At 36.2% G+C, this 27,500-nt stretch overlaps 1 protein-coding gene across 1 annotated transcript in view; it reads right to left on the bottom strand.

Moving 5' to 3' along the window:
* LOC106876389 (glycerol-3-phosphate acyltransferase 3) overlaps positions 1-27,500 on the bottom strand; it is a 52,751-nt gene that overhangs the window by 995 nt on the left and 24,256 nt on the right. The window contains exons 4-15 of the mRNA XM_014924906.2: positions 17,568-17,610; positions 16,062-16,116; positions 14,464-14,529; positions 12,705-12,779; positions 11,715-11,804; positions 9,901-9,991; positions 8,483-8,598; positions 7,115-7,170; positions 6,138-6,223; positions 3,523-3,651; positions 2,117-2,196; positions 1-436 (exon numbers count right to left, since the gene is read on the bottom strand). The exon at positions 1-436 is cut by the window's left edge and continues 995 nt beyond it. Coding sequence (XP_014780392.1) covers positions 349-436; positions 2,117-2,196; positions 3,523-3,651; positions 6,138-6,223; positions 7,115-7,170; positions 8,483-8,598; positions 9,901-9,991; positions 11,715-11,804; positions 12,705-12,779; positions 14,464-14,529; positions 16,062-16,116; positions 17,568-17,610 — 975 coding nt within the window. The 3' untranslated portion in view covers positions 1-348. The remainder of the gene's footprint in view (positions 437-2,116; positions 2,197-3,522; positions 3,652-6,137; positions 6,224-7,114; positions 7,171-8,482; positions 8,599-9,900; positions 9,992-11,714; positions 11,805-12,704; positions 12,780-14,463; positions 14,530-16,061; positions 16,117-17,567; positions 17,611-27,500) is intronic.

Raw genomic sequence — 27,500 nt, 5'->3', positions numbered from 1 at the left:
ACTGTTTCCAAAATCTTCAACAGAGATCTGAGAGAGAGAGGTGAGGTGAGGGGCAAGCAAGGAAGCAGAAGAGTGAAGAGTCAGCTGGGAGGAGGAGGAGGAGGAGTTGAAAGAAATGGAAACAGAACTGCTTTATTGCTCATTAGCATATTAAAAAAAAACAAACAACAAAAAAAGGCCCACCCCCCACTCCATTCTAATTGCTAAAAAAAATTATTAATAGCAACTAAATTCATTATTTGCATTTGTTCAATGTTTTTTTTATGTGGATTTTTGTTTTGAGTTCTTTTCATTTTTGATTTACTTTTCTTTAGCTTTTTTTTTTGTCTTTTTGTTTTGTATATTTTTTCAGTCTATTTTGATAGTTTTGCTGTACTGTTCTTGTGGCTTTCTTCTTAAAGATTCTTTTGCCTGTGTCCGTTTCAACTGACCATCCCTGAAGAGAGAGAAAAGTGAAAATGTTAAAAAACAAATATAGGTAAAGCAAAAATGGAACTCGAAAAGGAAAGTTTTTTGTTAAACTTTTTGTTACTATATTTATATTGCTTCAATTGATTTAAAAAAAAAAAAATAACTGTCATTACTAAGCTGATGTATATAAGGCAGTGAGCTGGCAGAACCATTAGCATGAACCATTAGCATGCAGAACCATTAGCATGCTGGGCGAAATGCTTAGTGGTATTTCAACTGCTGCTATGTTCTGAGTTCAAATTCTGCCAAGGTTGACTTTGCCATTCATCTTTTTGGGGGTGATAAATTAAGTACCAGTTGCGTACTGGAGTCAATTTAATTGACTGGCCCGTCCCCCAAATTTCAGGCCTTGTGCCTATAGTAGAAAGGATCATTGAGCTGGTGGAATCGTTAGCACACTGGGCAAAATGCTTAGTGGCGTTTTGTCTGTCTTTAGTTTAAGTGATTCTGACAGTAAATCAGTTAAATTATCTTCATTCACTAACATGCATGCGTGCAAGAGTAAATGGCTGATGGTTATTCTAGTTCTTTGATCAATAGAACTATTTACCATTGTCGGTGCTTGAGAATTCCACAGAGACTTTCCCTTCTTAATGTAATCATTAGGCAGCCACAGTGTATGACAAGCCTGGTCCTTTGTATCACAGATACCAGTCATCCATCCAATGGTGCCCCCCCACCCGCCATCTCCTCACAGTTTCTATTTACCTAATTTCATTCACAAGGTTTGGGTTGACTTAATTCTATCATGAAAGACACTGGGCCAAGCTCCAATGCAGTGGGGTCAAATTTGAGATTTCATGATTGTGAACCAAACTGCACGACCCTCAATCATACCTGTACCCTATGAAGATATGAGTGTGTGTTTGTGTGTATATACGCATGAGCGCACGCACACACACACATGCCCTCTCCATGTAATTTTCTCTCCCTCCTCCCATAAATCACTATTCCTTACATCTCCCACAAGTGGGTATATACATGTATATACCCATTCACACAAACACTGCAAGTCAATAAATACAACACTTGTTAATTTTACATTGTTAGCACTGCAGCTTACATCAGTGAACTACAGAATTTCTGTGGGACTGACATACACTTAGATAAACGGATGGAATGCAGCAATGGTGACAGGACACAGTATAAACTGGCTGAGATTTCTAATAACTGACCTGTACTCATTGTACTTGGATTTGATTGTAAAAGGAGTTCACTAGATTCTGTTTTTGACAGAGTCAAGATTTGTAGACAATTTAGTGTTGTAGAGAAAATAGTTTGGCACATACACACATGCAAAGTTAGGTTACTGTGAAGAAGAGGGGAGCTTTAATGTTTCAAAGGAAGCCCTCCATCTCTCTACTTGAAGGGCACAGCTTAAAAACAGAGTTCTCTTCTTTCTCATAGTAAACTAACTTGTACCACTTTGTAAACATTTTATACTTACTATTTACTGACACAGATTATCACTAGTTTCCTTGGTTTCTACTATTTTACATTGATTGGAGAACTAAGTTTACTGCTAAAATACTTAGCTAACCAACTGCAGTGAATTTGAACTCCTTATGAGAACTATTAGTAAGTTATTTGTAAAGACTTTGATGTTAGAGTTTGTGGCTGAAACATTTGCTGTCATGTCACTTACCATTCCAAGTCCACTAATCCTCCTTTTCTAGCAATTTCAGCTTTTACTCTGTTAGCGAATGACACGGCATCTTCACCGTCCTACAAAGAGAAGAAATTTTTTTTTAAAACAAATAAATAAACAATCATATGAAGATGATGAACATGGTTGAAAAAAAGTAAGGAATTCTTACACAGGCATGGGGCCTGCAAAATTTTGGGGTGAGGGTATTTCTGGATGAGGCCAATTTATCAATCTCCAGCACTTGCACCAATACTTATTTTGGGTGAGGATAAAGTCAATATAAAGCTAGAGAAATATTGAGCTTTGTTTTTAATAACCAGTTGATCTAGCAAGCGGGGCCTCATATCAGTGAGGGGGGCCGGTGCGCATTGATGCCGTCGAGAGGTAGGCCCCAAAACGGCGCGCATTCTCTCCTGATGACCTCATACACTTGCTGGCTTCCGGTATGCGGAGTTCTCGACTGGTAGCATTTGCATGTGCGAGTTGTTTGCAAGACATCTCCAGTATTTAGACTAGAGCTTATTTTAGGAAAGAATTCAGTTGATTAAACCTCATCTCCTTTTCAGCACAAAAACCTGTCATTCCTGATTGGATTTGAACCAATAATGTAAAAAGATGTAACTAAATATTACAAAGCATTTTCTCTAAGGCTTTGATGATTCTGCCACTCCACTGTCTTGCAGGAAAGAATAATAAAGCACCAAGATAATAGTGTTACAGAGTTAAGATTTGAACATCTTAAGTTCAAATTGTTTGGCTAACATATGAACATCTTACCTTCCGTTTAAAAGAAATATCTTTTTAGTGGCAGAATTAGTATTCTATTGCACTGGCATATTTTATAGTATTTAATTGCCCCTCTAGGCTGAGGGTGTCTTGGCATCACTTACCAAGTCCTTTGTGAGTCGCTCTCCGGTTATCTATCTGAGGTTTTATATAGCTATGGTGCGGTCTCACCTGGAATTTGCGTCTCCGGTCTGGAACCCCCATCTTGCCCAGGATATTAATCGTCTGGAAACCGTTCAGCGACGTGCAACCAAGAGAATACCCTCCATCAGGCATTTGCCATATTCTGAACGCCTTACTTCCCTGGGCATGGATACATTGAAACTCCGATGTCTGGCAGCTGACTTGGCAGATGCTCATAAAATTATTAACCATCTTACTAACAATAACTCTGACTTTGTACACATGTCCACGGGTGTTAGACGGGTGGAATTTGAAAAGGTGCCATCATGGCCCATTGTTTTTCCTCTTGTCAAAGAATTGTGGTGGCTTAATTCAATCAACTTTACGCTTCCCATATAAATTTGTAGATTTGCACCAATATTGAAAATTGACAATAAAACTTTTAGATATCGACTTTACACTAGAAGGAATTTGAAATGATACAATAAACTCACCATTTTTGTCATTGATGGTAGGTACCAAACATCACAGACTAAGGCCCAGCTAGACATGATGTCACTCAAATGTCTGAGTAAATTGGCTTTGCTGCTGTTCCAGAATGCATCTCCAAATCTTGAATCATACTGTCAAAAAGTAAAAAAAAAAAAAAAAAAAAAAAAAAAAAAAAAAAAAATTGTTAGCATGCTGGGCAAAATACTTAGCAGCATTTTGTTCATCTTTATGTTCTGAGTTCAAATATCGACGAGTAAATAAACTACACAACTGCATAAGCAGATTCTCAGGCATGCAGAGTTATGTACCTTAACTAGACACACCAATACATGATGTTTGTTGCATAGTTTGAACTCCAAGCTATATAACATGGTCAGTAGTCCCAATGCGATGGTTGTTAGCTGCAGCAGTGAACTCCTGTTCAATTGTCCAATCTAAAACCCCTGAAGGGCAGCGACTTCTTTTTTGAATATGTTGGTGGCCAGTAACATCTGATTTCGAACACGGAAAGTATCTCCTTTCAGAGATGGCAAAAAGGAAAGTAGTGCAGGTGATGATAATGGATGGATTTATTTCAATAAGAACATAAAAGCCCTAATTATATTCTTTTATTCTTTTATTTGTTTCAGCTATTATGCTGTGGCCATGCTGGGGCACTGTCCAAAAGAATTTTAGTTGAACAAATCAACCTCAGTACTTACTTTTTTTTAAGTGTGGTACTTATTCTATTGGTCTCTTTTGTCAAACTTCTAAGTTATGGGGATATAAACATGGCAACACCAATGATCAAGTAGTGTTTAGAAACACACATATAGACAACAGGCTTCTTTCAGTTTTCATCTACCAAATCTAGTCAAGACATTGGAGGCTATAGAAAATACTTGTCCAAGATGCCATGCAGTGGGACTGAACCTGAAATTATGTGGTTGGGAAGCAAACTTCTTACCACAAAGCCATGCTTGCGCCTTATAGCCTTGCCTATATAATATCACTTATCAGAGAAAATCAAAAGTAATGGAGCAAGAATATCTACAAACATTCACACACCCATGGTAACTTATTGTTTAAAAATTTATTGAAAACAAATTTTTCATGGTGTGGCCATAATTTGAAGGTCACTGAGTTTTGTTTTAAATACTTCAATGTTATGTTTTTTTTTTAGCAGTTTGTTCCATTAATTTTTTAAAATCAATTCCAGAATATTTGGTTCGTATCCTGCAAGAAGTTGTAAAAATTATTCAGGCCTCCTCATGTTTGATAGGTATATTGATCCTCAGATGCCCACTAGATGTTCACAATGTACTTACTGGACATCTGCCAGTAGTTCAATAGATGTCTTCTGGGCTGCTTGCAAAATCTCCCTTGAGACATATACTGGATAGCCATTAGATATTTTTGCTTTTCTTCTGTGTCTCCTCTCTGATCCAGATACACTCCATAGCCTCATTCCCAGTCCCATGTTTATATGTCAACATTGATTTTTCCCTTTAAGGTTGCTTTTAAATGGACATCACTGTAATGCAGTGAGGCTCCAGCTTATCTTATCTTATCCTTGTTGACAGTTTATTGACTGCATGATATTTTGGATGGCAGATAAGTGTGACCTTTATAAGGACATTGTCTAGTTCACTAAAATTATTTGAGCTTTAAAGCTCAAAGGACATGCCAACATTCAGCATCTACATGGTGAAATCAAGGAATGAAGAGTAGAGTACAATATGCTAGTAGAGTACAGTTGCCAAAATACAACTGCCAAATACAATTACCCAAACACAATACTTGACTCAGTATCTTTCCAATGATATGAGTGGTTATTGAAACAAGATTGACCTGGCTGCCTCCATATCAATGATGAAAAATACTATAAATTACATTATGTGTTAACAATACGTCGTCTCCTTCATTGGACACGAAACTCAGCTTGCGAAGACTTATTGGAGCAAGCGAAAGCGAAATCGGGATGGCACCTGTGCCCAGCGTCGCCTTTCTGGCACTTGTGCCCGCAGCATGTGTAAGGACTTTCAAGCGAGATCGTTGCCAGTGTCCCTGGACTGGCTCTTGTGCGTGTGGCATATAAAATACACCATTTTGAGCGTGGCTGTTGCCAATATCGCCTGACTGGCCTTCGGGCGGGTGACACGTAAAAGCACCTACTACACTCTCGGAGTGGTTGGCGTTAGGAAGGGCATCCAGCTGTAGAAACTCTGCCAAATCAGATTGGAGCCTGGTTTAGCCTTTGGGCTCCACCAGTCCTCAGTCAAATCGTCCAACCCATGCCAGCATGGAAAGCGGACGTTAAACAATGACGATGATGATGATGATGATGAGTATTGTTATTAAAAACATGAAATTTAAAAAACCCCACCTGTATTTGTTAACTGTCAGGACACAGCATCTTTCAAAAATCCTATGCTTTCTTAAATATGTAAATGTACACCTGATATGCTTATGTACCCTTATTCTTTATGCCTCTTTCAATGTTCACTTTTCTATCTTGTTTGTATTTCATTCTGTGTATTGTGCATTGCTCTCTATCCCCTCTTTTAACCTTTTCTGATAAGTTGTAGTGTACCTGAGTATCATTTACAGTAAAGTTCAAGATAAAAGAGACACTTACTTTAATAGCTACAGGATAAATTGTTCTTCCAACTTCAAAACTACCTTTTTTGAACATCATCACTGAAGTGTTGTTTATACAGGTACCTGGAAAAGATACAAGGAAGATAAGAGAAAGAAGAAAGAGAGAAAAAATAACTAAGAACAAAGAAAGAAAAATAATGAAAACTCTAGATGTTCCAACACTGCCTTAGTCAAGAGCAAACTGAAAAACTCTAAGAGGTATAAATGCTGTTCAGAAGATATGTCATCTATTCTATAGTAAATTATACTACAACAAGGGATATATAGAGATGACAAGAGTAGAGATTGTTATCAATAAGTATGATTGATTACTCCAGCAATAGGGATTATATCAAACATCATCATCATCATGTGTTCATGGAAGCTGGAAATTATTTTATCTTTTGGTGCCTTTCTTACATTAAGAAGAATCTGGAAAGTTTACAGCCACAATATGAGGATCAACACTCAGTTCTTGTCCAGCTTCATCTTCTCCAGCCTTCTCTATGGTTATGAGTTATAGCATCTGACTAAGGCACTAGAAAAGACATTGAATATCTTCCAGTAAAATTGTTTGTGTAAGATACACCACTGTGTCACTAACCTGGAAGTACTAAGAAGATTGGGGCTCTCGCATATGCTACATTAGTAGGTGGTTAGCATATAGTCCCTAACCATATGGTTCTGGGTTCTGCGTGTGTGTGTGTGTAGAGAGAGAGAGTGTGTGTGTGTATGTGTGAAGAGATAGAGAGATAGAGAGAGTGTGTGTAGAGAGAGAGAGAGAGAGAGAGAGAGAGAGAGAGAGAGAGAGAGAGAGAAAGGGAGAGAGAGAAAGGGAGAGATTGGATGGTCAAAGCTGGACAATCTTTGATAATAAGTCTGCTTAATCAGGACTAAGCAATAACAACAATCTTGCTGGAAATAAATAATTTTTCTTGTTAATATGGCTGAAGACAGTTAGCCTGTGTTGCTTACCTTCAGGAAATATCAATATTGGCAATTTATTTTCATTGTCAACATGTTCTTTTAATCTGCAAAGAAATATAATAATGGATTAGAGCTTGATCTAACAATCTAAATCCTTGAGATAAAAAAAAAGGGAGGGAAAAAAGAGAATGCCATGACAACTTTCTCTGTCATAGTCAATGCGACAATCACACGCTACACACGTTCCTTCCAAGCACTGCTGTAAACAGTGGAAGTGAGCTAGAACGTTAAAACTTAGTGCGCATGTACAGCAGAGTCCAGTATCAATTTGTGGCAAGTGGTTTCACTCTGTGAACTTTAGCTTCATTACTATGGCAACAGTCCAGATACCTATTGATCAGACCTCATGTGTGTGTGTGTGTGTGTGTGTGTGTGTGTGTGTGTGTGTGTGTGTGTGTGTGTGTGTGTGTGTGTGTGTGTGTGTGTGTGTGTGTGTGTATGTATATATATATATGTACATACATACACACACACATATATATATTATATATAGTAATAGTAATCCTTGGATGGAATTTTAATGCAGTGCTTTAAAATATTTATAAATTCCATCCATGGATAATTATTATTATTAATATTATTATTACTATACTTATCCTACATTATATCAGCACAAATTGGTGCAACCCTCAGAAAACTGATATTGCCAGTTGGCATCGTTAGGCTGTAGCTCACATTATAAAACAGAAGCTTTAATATGCATATTTTTCATAAATGAACTTAAAGGATATCGATGTGAAATGGTCTTTTTTTAGTTTAGTTTACGCATGGTATTGGTTGGTACAAGGTATAGCAGAAGATACTTTCTCCAGATGCTACGCAGAGGGATTGAACTTGAAATATGGTTGGGAAGTGAACTTCTCAGAATTTGAACTCAGGTTGTAAAGACAGATGAAATGCTGCTCAGCATTTTGCTTGGAGTGCAAATAATTCTGCCAGCTCAGCACCTTATTCATCATCATCGTTTAACGTCCGCTTTCCATGCTAGCATGGGTTGGACGATTTGACTGAGGACTGGTGAAACCGGATGGCAACACCAGGCTCCAGTCTTATTATTATTAGGGGATAGTCAACTTCAGTGGAATTTGAACTCAGAACATAGCCTGAAACTATATACACACACACACACACACACATATATATATGTATGTATATTATATACACGAACATATATGCAGACAGGCATTATATACACTCACACTACTCGCGAATAAATCATATATTCTAATCTTCCAATTTAAGAAGCTCTCATGAAGAAGGCTATAAGTGTTGCTTTATGTTTCCTGAACAAATAAATATTACAAAAAAAAAAAAAAAAAAAAAAAAAAAAAAAAAAAAAAAATCAAAGACCATTACCTTCGTGCTACTGCCTCTCGGTCTTTACTTTCAGAACGTTCAAACCAAATGTGTGCATTAGCTCTGGCCATGGCTCTTTGCATGATCCCCATGAAGCCACCCTGGGCCTGACCAACCTGAGTAAAGAGAAGTAGCATATAATTGATAATGTCAAAGATGACTTATGATAGTCATACTGGATTTAGTAATTTATTTATATAGATTGGTGAAACATTGACATTTCTTTGGGGAGAATGAAGCATGTCCAGTTGAACTGATATTACTGGTACCAACTCAACACTCACAATTATTTAATTGAGTTTGTGAATATAAAAAGTTGGTCCCTAGTAGGGTATGAACTCTGAATACAAAGAGAGGCGCAGGTATAGCTGTGTGGTTGCAAAGTTTACTTTTCCAGGTTCAGTCCTACCTTGAAGTACCAAGTGCATGAGACTTCTACTGCAACCTCAAACTGACCAGTGCCTTGTGAATGAAATCTTGTAGATAAACAGTGTGGAAACCAGTCTTATATAATGTGTATGTATTGATTTAAAATGGTGCAGTGAGTCCTGTAACTTTGATAGAGCCAGTCCCAAATCTGGCTGGGAAATGAAGAGGTCAGTAGGCATGAGTTTAGCAACCTTGCACCTTGAAATGTCCAACATTGTTACTGAAACACCAAAAAAAAAAAAAAAAATTTCATGTTGGTACCCCTATACCCCAAATAGTGTTGAAAGATTAAGGAGTTGTGTCCCTTAAAAAAGGCAAACAAAACAAAAAACCCAAAACTTCAGCAATTTAATATGTAGAGATCAATAAGTGCAGGCAGAAATAAATGAGTTGATATGATCAAGAGAAATCCTTGAAGGTTGAGACTCAGCATGGCTACAGCCCAAGGACTGAAAACCATACCATAAAAGAGACATAAATACTGCCAGGCATATAATCTGTACTGATTTCTTTCATTTGTCACAAAAATCTGAGAACATTGCAAGGATAAATTATAAACGAAAGTATTTGGTGTGTGTGTGTATAAAATTAACTACGGTAAAAAAAGAAAGAAAGAAAAAGAGAAATCGAGCAAAGACAGCAAAAAACAAGTCTCTCATAAAATGCCATAGCAATTTCTAATACAAGCACAGACTTCTGATCCGGGTACAAAGAAATAAAGGGGTGGTGGTGGTGGTGATTAGATTATAGTCAATTTAATCAACTACAGTATTCAAATTTTGGCACAGGGCCAGCAATTTTAGGGGAGGGGCTAAGTCAATTACACTGATTCAAGTGTTCAACTGGTACTTATTTTATCTGGTTAGTTTCAACTGAAAACAAGTTAAATATTTTGGCCTGATATGGCTGATATGAAAGCTAAAGGGTGAAGAAAAAAAAAAAAAAAAAAAAAAAAAAAAAAAGGTATGAATGATAAATCGTTTACTTACCATAGAATAGCAATTATCACAAGAAAGGATAATTACATCAATTGGAGAAGTGTGGTTTGCTACACAGATACCATTTTTAGCACGGTTTTCTCTGAGAAACAAAAACAAACAAAAAAAATCCGTTGAGAAATCTGAACATTAATACATATTACTGAGGCATCATTTTACAGCCAGTTGGCCTTCTTCTTATTAACCATTAACTGTTTTTCAAGTATGGGATCTCTTATTCCACACATCTTTGAAAGTATAGAGTTAGAGAATGAATTGTTGACAGGGAAAATGACAACTATGTTACCACTTGTAGCTCAGTGATTTTCAGTGAATCATTAATGTAAACACTCATACAAACACATGCATACACAGATATATAACTGAAACTCTGTCGGTTATGATGATGATGGTTTCAGTTGATCTGATAAATGGAACAGCCTACTCATGAAATTAATGCTTTAATATTTATATAAGCCATACAATTCTGTTTGTAAAATCACAAAACTGGTGAGATATTTGTCCCTACCCCAAGTTACAGACACTCCCTTGGCATTCCTGCTGTTAGAAAAGCAGTGAACTAGTGATTAACCCATTGGAAACCTGTAACTCACAACACTGTTGTTCATAAATTCTGATATGCAATAAAATAATTCATCCCAGATATTTAACTGTCTCATTTCTCACATAAAAGTAAACAGACATTTTAAAACCAACATACATTAACTGTTTTTTTTTTTCGGCAACTATTGTTAAAAAAAACCGAAAAAAACCCCCCAAACTAATCTACTTTTTATATTTATATAGTTGCATAAATGGAATTTTTTTTTTACTTTGCTGGAACAATACTTATTACATTATTTTATACATTATATCCTATTATATTCATTTATATTGCTAACTAGTCAAGCTTTAAGTAGGGCATGTTTTTACTTTGTTGATTAGCTTCAGGCTAAACCAAATGGAGTTGACATAATCATCAAAGGCAACCCAGCAAGTGACCATCCAGCATTTTTTTTTCTTTGTAAAGACAGTATATCTAGAATTACATTATCCATTGTGGATTTCTTTTATTTAGTAGCTGAAAATGTTTCGTTTTCTACTGTAGTTGATTGTTGCAAGAATTTGAAACAAAGCTGTAGTATAACTCACCAACCTAAATGTGTTCACATATACACAAACATTAGACACAGAGCCAGAAATGAGTTGACTAGCCCGATCTCAATACAAGAATGGTGACTATTTAATTGATCCCAGAAGAGTAAAAGAATAAAATTGGTCTCGATAGGATTGAACTCAGAATCTAAGGGGACATAACTAAATGCCATAAAACATTTTGCCTGGCACCTGTTTGTTTCTGCTGTTGTATATTACAATGGTTTCAAATTTTGGCACAAGGCCAGCAATTTTAGGGGAGAGGGTAAATCGATTACAAGAACCCCAGTGCTCAACTGGTACTTTATTTTCATCCTCAAAAGGATGAAAGGCAAAGTTGAGCTCAGTGGAATTTGAACTCAGAACATTAAGTGTTTTAATCCAATGTGCTAGGAATTCTGCAAGTTCAAGCCAACAAGAGAAAATCTGTGCTTGTTTTGATTCTTTCATCAATGGCAGCCAAATCTCTCTTAAATTACAACCAACTACCTTAAAAAAGGAAGGTCACATTGGATAAACAAAGTAAAAAGCAACATGATCATGATTAGAATGTCCAATTGAAAGATCTGTAGAACCAGGGCAGAGCTGCTGGGAGGATCACCATCACTACCACTATTACCATCATCAATGTTAGTATTAATTAATTTCATGTCAAACATCAAAATAATTACCTGTTGTGATATATGATTGTCGCGGAAAAGGCTCGGCTTAAAATCCGATGACTCATTAGACTGACATATTGGTTGAGAAGTTTCTTGAATCTGAAAATGGAGGGAAAAATTCTTCAGGTTTAACTTAGCTGGGAAAGTAACGAAACATTATAGCATTTAAGACGATTTTAAACTCACAGCAATATACTATACCACAGCTGGTTGAGTAGAGAGAAGAGAGAAACTGTAGTTTCTATTAAATCACTATACATTTGTGCTGTGTTTATGGCTGAAACACTCAACCTTCTCTGGCTCAGTTCAACCAACTACAAGAAGATACCGCACAGTGGTATAATTCATTTGATGGCTTGCAGTGCTGAGTTTGATAAGCAATTTTGAGTTGAGCGGATTAGTCAATCCATTACCCCCAACATTGGAATTGTGCTTTATTTTGTTGGGCCCCCAAAAGGCATATTTGACTTTGGTTGGATTTGAACAAAGAATGTACAAAGCTGGAAGAAATACAAGGCATTTTGTTTGATGCTTTAACAATTCCATCAATCCAGCTACATTTGTGGTATATTATGGATACACTCTAGAGCAGTAAGTGGTAAAATTGGCCATTGATTGAGCAATGTTCATCTTGACAAACACAGGAAACATAAGTATATGTTGGCCAAACAGTTATTATTGGTGAATCTCACAAGCTATTTGTTCATTGGAACAGAACTGAAGGTTTGACTTTTCTGTCTAGTGGTTGCAGAGATCTTCCCATTCTGTTATTGCTTACAACAGTGAATCTACTGACTCCAGTGATATTAAGTTACAGCTCAGTAGACAGACAGAGCAAATTTTCTGGGTAATAGTTGTTTTTCTTCCTTTCTTTCAAGACCAGGACTCAGAGCAGTGTTTATGAGAAGATACAAACCATAACCTTTCAGTTAGTGCTCCAGCTCCAACATTTATCAACAACTGCCATAATAAAAGACAAAAGATTAAAGAAACACTTACAAGCTGTTTGGAAGATATCCAATTATAGCTGTTGTTACTATTAACCAGCATGTTCCAATGACTGCAAGGACAAGTCTAGAAAGAAAAAAAAAAAAAAAAAAAAAAAATTAAATTAAAAAAAACAGTAACAATGTACAATAAAAAGAAAAACAACAAAACAATGGTTTTCATGGTGGAGGAAATATGTTTGTTTTCATACTATTGGATTGACTGGTAAAAGTCAACATTCACAAACCAGAATAAAGAAAACAGTGGTAATTTATAAATGTTGGCTTTGTTCCAAAGACCACCACATCCATCAAACATATACTTATCATTACAACAATGGCTTTCACATATTCAGGCCTATTGAACTCCCTACCCAAATCTTTGTTACTATATCTCACCTCCCAGAAATGGCAAAACAAGAAAATACAAAAAAACAAAACAAAACAAACCCTTTCTCTCCTTCCCCACCCATATTATTACTGTGACACTGGCCTTCACTAAAGCAGCACTTAGCTCTTGAGTGTCTGGTCTGTAGCAGATTCCACTCTGTTGCAACACTTCAGACCATGCCTCTGGTCTGAGAAGAACCTGATATCTCAATGTATTGCAGTTTGCATACTTCACCACTTTATCCTGTCACCAGCCTTTGAGACTCAAAAAAAAAAAAAAAAAAAAAAAAAAAAAAAAAAAGGTCATATACACTGCCCTTCCTTCTCTGACTAAACCCATAAAATGAAAATGAAAAAGATTACAACTGTGTAGGAGTGGCCTGCAAAAGGTCATGACCATTGCCCTAGTCTCCCCAGTCAATACAGCTAACAATTCTGCCTATTTGCTATCCTACTACTACTACTACTACTACTAATAATAATAATAATAATAATGATAATGATAATAATAATAATCCTTTCTAGTAAAAGCACAAAGCCTGAAATTCAGTGGGAGGGGCTCATCAATTTCATCGACTTCAGTCTTTCACTGGTACTTTTATCGACACCAAAAGGATGAAAGGCAAGGTTGATCTTGGCAGAATTTGAACTCAGAACATAGCAATGGGTAAAATACCAATAAGCATTTCATCCAGCCTGCTAATGACTCTGCCAGTTCAATCCGTTCTACTATAGGCACAAGGCCTGAAATTTTGGAGGAAGGGCTAGTTGATTACATCGACACCAGAAATGGCCAGTTTAAATGCTGAAGGGTTAAAGAAGATAAAATAATTTATTTTCAATAATTTATTTTCAAGTTAACAATAAATGTTAACTAAAATTTTAAAAAAATCAAACCTATATTTGAATCTTATTAGGTATTAGAGATTGACCCTTTGTCCTAGCACAAAAATGATTTGTTGACAAATTAGCTCCATCCTCTTCTAAGGGTTGAATTTAGGAACCTGTCTGTGTAATGCAAACTACTAGGCTTGAACCACATCATCTCTCCTTGGCAGGCATCCATCATATAAAACTAAACTTGGCACTACCACAATTACATAATTTGTCTGGAAACTTCAAAATTATATGAGACTGTCCTTTATCAAACATATTCAACTGCCAAAATATTAAGTACCATCGCTGTTTATGCCTGTTATATTTACATGGCTCAGTGGTTAGAGCATCAAGCTCACAATCATAAGGTAGTGAGTTCGATTCCTGAAATAAAGTATCTTGAGCAAGATGCTTTACATAGGGTGTAGACAGGTATTTGTCTGTACGCATTCTCCCTTTGTAACAGTGTTTTAAATTATATATATTTAATAAAAAGAAAAGCTCACCTGAATGGGAATAACATACAATATCTGATAATTAAGCCGACGAAATAGAGAATAGTTAACCGCACACTATAATGATAAAAAAAAAAGTGTTGATTAGTTTACTACACATTGTCTTAATTAGAAAATAGATAATATTTAACAGTACACTAATAATATTAATTTAAAAAATACAATATTTTACTGTAATAATAACAGCAAATAATAATAAATAAAATTAGCTAACTGTACATTGTAAGAATCAAGAGAGATTAGTTAACTGCAATTAGAAAATATTTAACTGAACACAATACCAATTTTAAGAAATAGAGATTAATTTACTGCATTCTACAATGATTAAAAAAAAAAAGGGGGAGATTAAGGCACCTTTATTTTAAGTATTATTATAGTGTTCATTTAACTGACACTATAATAATAAATTTTTAAAAATGCAACAAAAAAAAAAAGAAAAGAAACAAACTAGTATTTGTTTTTAACTAAGTACTTTAAGCTTTGCTATAAAGTGATGTCTGACAGGTTCAAGACACATGCAAAAAAGTCAGTTTATCAATGACGGTACTTGACTTGTACTTTAAGTACGGAGGTTGATATGATTAAGTATGCCACTCTTCTAAAATGCGAGATCATGTACCTGCTACATACATAAATTTGAATGTGAAGCATAAAATAATTATCTTGAATATAATATCTGCTATTCTGCTGCCTACTTTTTTTCCCCTATTCATCATCATCATCATTTAATGTCTGCTTCTATACTAACATGGGTGGGACGGTTTGTCAGGAGCCAGCCAGGCAGAAGCCTGCACCAGATTTCTGTGACTGTTTTGGCAGGATTTTTACAGCTGGATGTCCTTCCTAACACCAACCACTCAGCAGAGTGGACTTAGTGCTTTTTTCGTGGAACAAGCACAGGCGAGGTCAGTTTTGGCAAGGTTTTTACAGCTTCCAAACACCAACCACTTTACAGTGTGGACTGGGTGCTTTTAAGTGGTACCTGCACTGACAGGGTCACCAAGTATTTGCAAGACAAAAAAAAAAAGCTTTCCAGAGGGGAGGAGGCATTGGAGGAGGTGATCTTTTGTTGGATGATGAAAGATGAGACAGATACAGGTGTCTTGCTGTAGAGAAAGTACAAGGTTACCAGGCCAGAGAGAGAAAGATCAGGAATGAAGACAGAGGGAAGTGTAGGGGAAGGAGAGAGAGAGAGTGGGAGACAGCAGGATAGAGATGGTGGCAAAATGCCATGCATACTCACAAGGAACAGGGATCAGAATATAAATGGGATGGTTGAGTAAAGGAAGAGAGAGATATACGATGGTGGCAAGTGCCAGGGCATATCTTTGAGGGTCAAATGCCATAATATAAGTGGCAGGATATTGCGAAGGGAGTATGATTAAAGAATTTGAGTAAGTGGCGAAATCAAACTATTCTATTGAATCAATAGTCGTTTGCACAAAATGTGGGATGTTCTTAGCAGAGTTATTTTTTGGACAGTGTAGTAGTGTTGTAATTATTATTATCATTATTGTTGTTGTTATTATTATTATTATTGTCTTTGGTTGCAAAGATCCAAAAGAAATGTGAAGAATGAGATAAAATACCTTATAAAGTGATACCCATCATTGTTTCGAGTTAAAAGGTTCCATGATTGAAGCTCTGTTAAATTGAAAGAACAAAGATATAAATACAAGACAAAATGCACAAATTTACGACAGCAGGGCATTCAACCACACAGGTGAGATGGCAGCATGCTTATCTTTGTAACAGCAGTGACAGTGCACCTAGCTTCAAATGTCACAGCACACCACCACCACTCTACCTCTTACATAACATCACCATCCTTCTTCCTTTTATATCCCATCACTCCCTCACTTTTACATTACATCATCTCTGTCTCTATCATACCACCACTGCTGTTTCCCCAAGTTAAAAGCATTTTCAAACGATTTTCTGGTTAAATATTACATCATAAATAGGACAGAGAAAGCAGTTTTTCATGAATCATTTGTGGATAATTGACTATACTACTTCTTTTCTTTAAACATTAACCTTAGACCTGATATTGTCAATATTCAAAATAAAATCAACAGTAGGGATAGATAAAATTTGCCAATATTTTAAAACTTTTACTAATACCCTTTTCATAATGATTCTAGATTAGGCTGAAACCCACTTATTTTGAGGGAAGGGTTCAATACTTGATGGGCATATATTTCATAGATCCTCAAAGGGCAAAAAGCAAAACTGATCCCAGCCAGAATTGAATTCAGAACATGAGGGGATGAAACTAGGTACATAATGCAGACACCTGATAATTTATATCTCTGTTACTTAATAATTAGTCAGATACTCTACAGAACCTGTCAACCACCACCCTCATCTACAGTTTTAGAAAAAGTAATCACAATTAAAAGCTAGGGTCCATTTCAGCCTTTTAAAATTTGCATCAGGGGTACTACTGTAAATAGTGTCTTTCTTTAGAGCAAGTCAGCATGGTGGAGCTATCCCTCCATAAGCTGTATCTCCAAGAGTATTTTGAACCCAGAAATCAATAGCATTAGGTACAAGTTATATATAAAACAGACTTGTGATACAAGGTCAAAAATTGTGTGTGTGGGGGGAAACAGTTGCTTAATCCTTTAGCATTTAAACTGGTCAAATCTGACTAAAATATTCTGTTTTATGGTTCAAGCTGACCAGATCCTGCCTCTCATGCCTACCCTATAATGTCATTGCGAATATAAACAAGCGCACCAAAAAGTGAATAAATTACATTTGACAGAGTAACCTGCATGCCAAAGGGTTAAATCAAGTACAATATTTTAAAAAGATGAAAAACATTGTTGACTTTAGTGCAATTTGAACTTAGAATGTAAAAGGAGATCACTAAATGCAGTATGGCATTTAGTCCAGTGTGCTACTGCTTCTGCCATTCCTTTGCCTTAATAATAGCTGATGTTTTCTTTTTATTGTAATGCACAAGTTTATCTTTAAATCAAAGTAAATACAAAAAAAAAATCAAAAATCAATAATAGTAATAATGATAATTGAATTTAAGTAATTTCACTGAAAAAAGAAATGGACAGAAACAAAGCAAAAAAACTTACCTTCAGCTGTAAACCGGCTTGTAACATCATCCTCGATGATGGCCTGATGGAGAATGCAAAAATTGCAATTAGCCATTTTATGTGACTTTGTTAACATATCTATATAACATGTATGCAGAGAGAGAGAGAATGAGGCAGAGAGAGGGAGAGACTGTGTGTGCATTCACAGATATATGTAATTGCTGTTTATGTCACACATAGATCCAGAATGGCACAAACTTGCAAAAACCACACCTTACAACTCTACCAATAGACAGTGCTTTCTCTGTTTAACTGAACGCCTGGAAATTCTAACGGCGAAACTACCTCTTCTTAATAGAAAATATGAGGACAGTATTTTTTGTCTACATATAGGCCTCTTTTTCTTTCCCAAGTATCGGTAAACCTACTTGACCCTGTACAGATCCTACGCTAGCATCTTCATCTAAATAATCCCATTTAGCCAGGAATCACTTAACCTACTTACATGCAAACATTCACCTCCCAACCCCCATTCGCTTTACACACCCCATAATAAATTATTTTACAACTACACAGGGCTTCCTCCATTACTACGAACTTCCTACAACATATATACGACGGGCTTCTTTCAGTTTCCGTCTACCAAATCCACTCAGCAGGCTGTGGTCGGCCCGAGGCTATAGTAGAAGATAATTGCCCAAAGTGCCACACTGCGGGACTGAACCCAGAACCACGTGGTTGGTAAGCAAGCTACCTACCACACAGCCACTTCTGCGTATAATGATGATGCTTATTTACAACCATCACATGATGTCCACACACACACACAAAATCAGCTGAAACTGTATATAAGTTACTGAAGAGTCGAGAGTTTTCTGCATATCACTTATGCACAAAATACTGTTAGCCTTGAGTCCTTTATGTAACTTGTTAACCAATTAAAAAATGTGTGTGTGTGTGTGTGTTTTCTTTTGAGTACTGAACTAAATAAATCAAAACATTTCAGAGAAATGTCTGAAATGTTTAATGTATTTTCGATTTTTCGTTCTTCATGGCAAATAAAACTGACCCCTTGTAATTTGTTTTTTTTTTTCTACAGTAAACAAATATAACCCCAGTAACAGCTTTATGCTCAATCAACAGAAAAACTAACATTCATCAGTGTTAGACAAAATGTAAAATGCACAAAAGATAAATAGTTGTTTTCTAAAATAAACAACTTGTTTTTTAGACATGCAAAGATATCTTTAAATATTTAATCCATTACAGACAGAATAATCCAACACAATAACCTCCACATATACACACAATGGAAAGTAATGTCCTTCACACATCAACTTAATCCTTTAGAAGTGTCAATATATGCCTAACATTGTCAGTTTATCGCCAAGACCGACATTACCCTGTAAACCTGAGCTTAAGGAAACAAAACACACCTTTTCTTATCAAAGTAGTGAATGGCAAAATAACGGAGCAATGGACTAAATGCCTTGTGGTACTTAGTGAAATCCATTTAAGTTTTTAGCATAAGCCACTTTGCCTTTTATCTTTCTTGTTTGATGAAATATGCATTAGTCAAATACTGTGGCAAACTTAAAATCTGCTGAGAGTCAATGCTAGAAATCATCATTATCATTACTATTATTATTATTATTAAGGCGGTGAGCTGGCAGAATCGTTAGCACACTGAATGAAATGCTTAGCGGTATTTCGCGCATCGCTACATTCTGAGTTCAAATTCTGCTGAGGTCATTGACTTTGCCTTTCATCCTTTCAGGGTCGATAAAATAAGTACCAGATGTAATCAAGTCATCCCCACCTCCTCCAAGTTGCCCTTGTGGCAAAAAATTTGAAATAATAATAATGATAATAATAATAATTATTATTATTATTATTATTATTAAGGCAGTGAGCTGGCCGAATTGTTAGCACGCCGGGCAAACTGCTTTGTGGCATTTCATCTGTCTTTACATTTTGGGTTCAAATACCGTCAAGGTTTACTTTGCCTTTCATCCTTTTGGGGTAAATAAATTAAGTACCAGTCATCAAGTACTGGGGTTGATGTGATCAACTATCCCCCTCCCCACAAATTCTAGGTCCTGCACCTATAGTAGAAAGGATTATTATTATTATTATTATTATTATTACTAAGGGCAGAGTGAATATATCTAACAGAATTGGTAGAACATCACACAAACTGCCTTGCAATATTTAGTCATGTTGCTTCATGTTCTGTGTTCAAATCCTGCCCAGGTCAGGTTTGGCTTCCATCCTTCTGGTGGGTGGATAAAATAAAGCACCACTAAAAGAACTAAAGTCAATTTAGTCGACTAACCTTTCGTAAAAAAATGTATGTGGCCTTGCACCAAAAGGTAGAAATCACTATTACTATGGCTGCTGCAATAGTGGAATTGCTGAAGCAGTAGAGTGCTGAACCATATGCTAAAGCATATTTGATTTCAACTCACTGTAGTGTTGCCAGATCAGTTTCATAAAAAGTAGCACAAAATTTTTTTAAAGTAGTGGATTGATTTAGAATGCAGCCCAAATGAAAATTTTGCTAACACACACACACACACTATATATATATAGCCTATATATATGAGGATATATATATATATATATATAGGTGCAGGAGTGGGTGTGTGGTAAGTAGCTTGCTTACCAACCACATGGCTCCGGGTTCATTCCCACTGTGTGGCACTTTGGGCATGTGTCTTCTACTATAGCCTCGGGCCGACCAAACCCTTGCGAGTGGATTTGGTAGACGGAAACTGAAAGAAGCCTGTCGTATATGTATGTATATATATATATATATATATATATATATGTATGTGTGTGTGTATATGTTTGTGTGTCTGTGTTTGTCCTCCCAACATCGCTTAGCGGTTCGGCAAAAGAGACCGATAGAATAAGTACTAGGCTTACCAAGAATAAGTCCTGGGGTCGATTTGCTCGACTAAAAGCGGTGCTCCAGCATGGCCGCAGTCAAATGACTCAAACAAGAGTATACATACAAATCATCAGTATGGTCTACTGATGAATTCTAATTTACTTCTTTTTTTTTTTAAATTTAAAGCAATAATTCGTAATAGTTAGAATTTTAAAGTAGCAGCCCAAATTGAATACAAATTCCAGCATACAGTCCAGTAAAGTACACATAATCTGGTCCTTGTAGCCCGATATGGCAACTCTATCCTTTAATGTTCAGATTTCAAATCCCATTGAGGTTTTTGAGAGAGGTAGGAGGTGGCACTTTGTCTACCTTTGTCTCTCCTCTTTAGAGTAAGGAGGGTATTAAAAATAAGTGTCAATAAGGTGCTGAGGTTAGCTAAATTTACTATAGCCTTTAGTTGCATAAATTACCCTTCTATTTAGCCAAAAGATATTTGTCTGAAAATCTAGCCTGCTCTCTGTGGTATAAATGGTAGCTGGTATGTTCTGTGAGTGGATTTGGTGCTGTTGTTGGTTAGATTCAAGTCAACTCTGATCAAGAAGACCAATGATCAAAGGCACCCTGTTTTTTTCCAATGTGCAGGAAACCCACAGCCATATTAATCAATGTCTTTTCCTAAGAAAGTAGGTTGTAATTTATGAAAGATTTGGCTGCTATTTCTAACAGGGTGAATAACCACGTGAATCAATAGTTTCAACCATTCTTTTGTTTGTGGACCCCTTTGATTCCTATTTTACTAGGGTACACCCCATAGCCATCCAATGTTTTAAAAAAATCCTCATATTTTTACAATAAAATATTATTAAAAATTGTATGAAAAATAAAATGTTGAAATATTTTGTGCATTGTAGAAGTATAAGCAATTTATTACAGATAAATTTTAACAAGAAAATCTTATATGGACCTGCAAGTGCCTTAAGGACCCCAGTCGAGAACCATTGATGTAGATGCTCTCTTTCGGGGTCAGGGATTGTTGGTATTTTAGAGAGTGGGGTAGTGAAACTAGTACCAAATTCAGTGACCTTCCTTTGTGTGAATTTAAATTCTGCCTTGGTTGGTTTCATCACACATCTCTCTGGTATCAATAAAAAATAAATACCAGTCATGTACTAACATCCAACCAATTGACTATGCCACTCTCATACAACATCTGGCTTTGTGCCAGTGTGAGAAATTCTTTGGATAATCATGCAACAGGTAGCAGAATTCTCACAACTTGACTCATCATATAATCATTTGGTAGTAAAACCATCAATATTATCATTATAACAAAGGTGGTGAGATGGCAGAATCATTAGCATGACAGGCAGAATACTTAGCAGTATTTTGTCCATCCTTATGTTCAGAGTTCAAATGCTGCCGAGGTCAACTTCGTCTTTCATCCTTTCGGTCTCACTTGATCTACTAGAAATGGTAACCAAACCCCTACTATCTTGCACAGAGAGGGATGCACTGAATAATATAGACTTAAATGCACAATACTGAGAAAAGGACAGGGTGGTTACAGCTAGAACTCCATTCATTATAAGTCAGTTTCTGTAAAAACTGTAAAGCATTAGGAAAAATGGCTTGAAGTGTTTGTTCCAGCTCTTTTATATTCTGGTTAAAATTGAAGGTAAAGATATAAAAAAGGGTATGGGCATAGCTGGAGTGTCTTTGATAAGTTCTCTTGGATAGGGTTGGGCTGACCTAATGCTAAACAAAAAAAGACAACGATCACAAACACTAACCACAACTGAACCAATGAGGGAGCATCTACACAACGTCAATTATTAGAGATCTACTGAAACAGAACTGGCCTCGACTTAACCAGACTAAGTAGGTTTATGTAAGATAATAAACTACACGCAGTGCGACATTCAGCGTGTAATGCTGTAATAAAAATGTTTAATAGGAGAGCACATGACTTAGGTACACTCGGCCTACTTTCATTCACTAGAGTTTTAACACAATCCAATCTTCACAACAAGACTAAGTATGAATTCACTGCTAAGATGTTTGATATAAATGCAATGAAAAATATTTAAATACCAATTTGAGAGAGACAGGAACAAACCCATATAATATATCTGTTGTATTATAATATCTAATATTGAGTAATAGAATGGCAGGCACTCATCATCACCGTTTAACATCTGTCTCAAATTGGTGCTAATAAAGTCTAATATCAAGACTAAGTATATATATGTGTGTGTGTGTGTGTGTGTACACAATAGGATGTAGAATGACCACTATATTTAGATACATATAATGGTCTCATATTACACCATCATTGGTTTAACATCTTTTTTTTTTTGCATGTCTGCATGGATCAGATGGAATTGGTTGAGGCAGATTCTCTATGATCAGATGCCCTTCCTGTTGCTAACCCTCATCTGTTTCCAAAGAAGGTAATATTTTTACATGGCTGAACATGTTTTCATGGAAGATTGGAAATGAGGGGGCCATGCTTGCACAACAATGATTTTTATAAAGACAATAAGATCTAAACCTTCATACACATACACAAACACATGCATACAACAAGCTTCTTTCAGTTTCCATCTACCAAATCTATTGACAAACCTTTGGTTGGCCTTGGACTAGAGTAGAAGACCAAGGTGATTTGTAGTGGGACTGAACCTGAAATTAGGTGGTTGGGAAGCAAACTTCTTAATCATGCAGCTATAAAGTGTTCTCATTTTCTTATGAAACAAATTCTTTTATAGAGACACATCTATGGTTAAAATACACACCCAATTTTAGAGAATAACTATCACCTCCACTGTGCAAATAAAGTGAAATGAAAAGAAAACATTTAAAATATGCCATGTCATTGTTTCTAAAGTACCTCTAGTACTGACCTCATCCTCATTCAAGCTTGGACTAAGATCAAACACTTAGACATTTTTTTATATGAGTCTGTATCAGTGATCTGAAGTTGACCCTGAGCAGATTATAACACAGAATAAATACAAACACACACACAAACATCATGTGTGTTTTTGTGTTCATATATATAAGGTCAACAATGTACTGGCTTAATAGCTGAGTTTCTCTAACTACCAGTCTATTTGCATTGTATTTCTTTTTTATACAACATATAATCAAATCTAGAACAGTAGAATTTTATCAGCTTTTTTGGGTTCTTTTAGAAAAAAAAAAATGAAGGTAGAACTTCTCTTACCAACAAACAAGAAACAGAATAAGAAGCAAAAAAACAAAGCGTGAGAGGTTAATGATAGAGTGTGTCGGTAAAATGAGAGTTGGGCAAAGTGATGATGACAGGTTAACGACATAACAAAAGCTAGTGTCAATATTATAGGCGCAGGAGTGGCTGTGTGGTAAGTAGCTTGCTTACCAACCACATGGTTCCGGGTTCAGTCCCACTACATGGCACCTTGGGCAAGTGTCTTCTACTATAGCCTCGGGCCGACCAAAGCCTTGTGAGTGGATTTGGTAGATGGAAACTGAAAGAAGCCTGTCGTATATATGTGTGTATATATATATATATATATATGTATGTGTGTTTGTGTGTCTGTGTTTGTCCCCCCCACCATCGCTTGACAACCGATGCTGGTGTGTTTATGTCCCCATAACTTAGCAGTTCGGCATAAAGAGACTGATAGAATAAGTACTAGGCTTACAAAGAATAAGTCCTACAGTCGATTTTCTCCACTAAAGGCGGTGCTCCAGCATGGCCGCAGTCAAATGACTGAAACAAGTAAAAGAGTATTCAATGCAGGGAGCATTTAAAAGCTTACTTAACACACGAGGACTAGGGGCTTCCCTCCCAACCACTACTGTTTGTTGATGTAAAGATTAGAAAGAGCCAGGCTATATTCCTATGTCATGTGTGTGAGAGACAAGACATTTTCACCACTTTTACCCACTTTTCAATACATTCACTCAAGGACAACACCTCCTTTTCCACCTTTACATTCCTTTTTTTAATTTACACAAAGGAAATGTCAATATAACTGAAAGCTGACAAAAAGAAGACAAAACAGACATGGAAATATAAAACAATGATATATTATACTTATATCACTAAATTCTAAAATTCTCGAAATCTCAAACTTCATTTTCTTTCTTCAAATATGAACATCAAAACAATTTGATACATGTTTTCTTTTTGGTCTGATAAGACGCCTACTCACCATAGCACACTGATATTTATATTACTGGCCAAAGTTCAGTACATTGCACATTATTCAAATAAAAGTTGCTCAATTTTTTGATTTTGGTGAATGAATGGAGATAGTGGAACAGTTTTAAAGATAATGATTATAAAAGATCGTGTTAAAAAAAAAAAAAAATCAATACTAAAAACCAAAAGGAACATATATTGAAATTATAGGTAGAAATTTGGTTTTTGATAAGGTTTTTGTATGAGCTTTTATCTATAACAGCATGAACTCAACCATAAAAGGATGTATTTCACAAGGTCAAGATACTAATTTTGCCCTGATCAGTTGCTAAACTGTAACAAAACACGTGTGACCCACATTTAAAATTCACGTTCCACTATCTACACATACAAACATTCAAGATTGTAATACTAAAATTAGTCTTGGCTATATTGGCAAATATTCACCCTTTAATCCAGTGTGAACACTGGTACACAAATATACTGTTCCTCTCTCTGTCTCTTCTGAACGAGCAGGCTGTTTCTATATACCCAACCATGCCCATTGATCAACATTCAACTCATCTTCACCGCTCACCATTCCTACTGTGTTGCTTTTGCCAAACCCTACACTAAACACTTTACCCTATACTTTTTACCTGGAACCATACGCAACCATGGAACACTTGAAACTCTCGACAATGAGCATTAGGGCTAATCTTTATAATTAGCTGAAGTCCTTCATTCTTAGTCAAAGAGAGACATTCATGGCATTAGGATAACATTCTCTACTCTAAACAATGACACCTGGAGTCTCCCAGGGAACTATTCTTGGTCTACTCTTGTTTGTTGCATATATTAATGAAATGGAGGCTGATTTGCAGTATATCACTGTGCTAAAATATGCAGATGCTAAGCTGTACTTTGAGATAAAAAGAACAGATCTTATATACTATAGATCTTTTCTGCAATGGATCACTGACTAGCAACTCAGGCTAGCTGTAGATACCTGCACCATTATACATTTTGGGAGGAAAATCGCAGAATTTACCTACTTCTTTCACGACATAAACCATAAGTCTACTGGTAAATGTACCTAAGCATTATTGTCAACAATAATCTGCATTAACTGAATCACATTTTTAAAATCAAAAAAGGTCAAAAGTGTCTTAGATGCCAATCACTCTGAGAGTGTAGTGGGTGCTTTTATGTGCCACCGGCATGAGTGCCAGTCCGGCGGCACTGGCAACGACCATGCTCGAATGTTGTTTTTCACATGCCACTGGCACATGTGCCAGTAAGGCGATGCTGGCAACGATCACGCTTGAATGGTGCTTTTTACGTGCCACCGGCACAGGAGCCAGTCGGTGGCCCTGGCAACAGTCATGCTCAGATGATACTTTTAACATCTGATAAGCTCATAATTATTATTTCATCCACCCATCAGGTACCAACCAGCAAAATTTTCAGTTAAACAACACCCACATTGAACTCACTAATTTAGGTGCCCCCTCTCCATAAATGTCATGAATGCTGCCAATCCTCCTGCAACTAATTAAGAAATGCACACAACTTAGTTTCGTGGCTTGGCACAAAAGAGAAGAGTGTTGAATTACAAGAATTACAGTATTTTTAATCTCATACCTCTAGATTCCAAGTTCAATTAGCACTCAAGTTAACTTTTACCAAGCATTATCATTTCAAGAGGGTTGATAAAATAAGTGCTAGCTGGTTGGTTGGTATGGTTTAATACTAGTTCAACCCTGACAGAACAGAGCTGTGATCAAAGGTTTTCCAGCCAAGACCATCCTACTAAAATGTATTTAATACTATATTAGCCACTGTAGCCTTCATTTTTTTCAAGGCAGTAATTTGAAGGAAATATAGCAGAAAGGTTATATATAACAGATACCAGTTGTATATAACAGGGTTGGCTAAACTGAATATGCTATTCCCATCACATTCTGTCTTTTAGAAATGGTAGGTTGGCAGAATTTGCAAAGTGCTGAAATATATATACTTTGCAATATTTAGTTCCAGCTCTTTTTCAGAGCACAAATTCTGTCAGGGTTGCTTTTGCCTTTCACTCCACTGGAATCAATAAAATAATACCAGTCAATTACTTGGATATGACCAACTGCCAAAATTCATGGCCTTGAAACCAAACCATATTAAAAATCCTCATTATAATAGAAGTAGTGAGTAACAGAATTATTTTACCTCTTTATAACCAGAACGACTTTGCCTTTCATCCCATGGCATTGTACCTAAATTTAAAATCATTATCATGGCAGTGGATAGGTAGAATTGTTCAAGTATTGGATAAAATGCCTTGCAGTATTTGTTCTGGGTCTCCAGAGTCTAGATCCTGTCATAGACAACTTTGCCTTTCATTACTGTAGGATCAATAAAATTAAGTACTAATAGTTGTCAATGTAATTGACTATTTCCTCTCCCCAGAATTACTGGCCTTATGCCTAAATCAGAAACTATTATCATTCTTCTTATCATTAAGGTAGCAAACTGGCAGAATCTATAGTGTATCGGACAAAATACTTAGTGGCATTTTTTCTGACTCTCTATGCACTGAGTTCAAATTCTGCTGAGGTTGACTTTGCCTTTCATCTTTTTGGGGTTGATAAGATAAAGTATCATCAGTCAAGTACCAGAGTGGATGTAATCGACCATCACCATTCCTTGAAATCGTTGGGGTTGTACCAAAATATGTGTGTGTGTGTGTGTTATGTTCAGATAAAAGAATGCCAACCTTTACCACTGCAAATATGTAATTGAAATAAGTATAAATTAGTTTTCCACAATATTCTGTTTACACAAAATTGTAGACAGTAAGTCAAGTGTCAATACAACTGTCTGTAAAACAGTGTGTGTGTGTGTGTGTGTGTGTGTG

This window comes from Octopus bimaculoides, chromosome 14, assembly GCF_001194135.2.
Source record: "Octopus bimaculoides isolate UCB-OBI-ISO-001 chromosome 14, ASM119413v2, whole genome shotgun sequence".
In the NCBI taxonomy this organism is placed as follows: Eukaryota; Metazoa; Mollusca; class Cephalopoda; order Octopoda; family Octopodidae; genus Octopus; species Octopus bimaculoides.
This window is presented reverse-complemented; position numbering and strand designations above follow the sequence as displayed.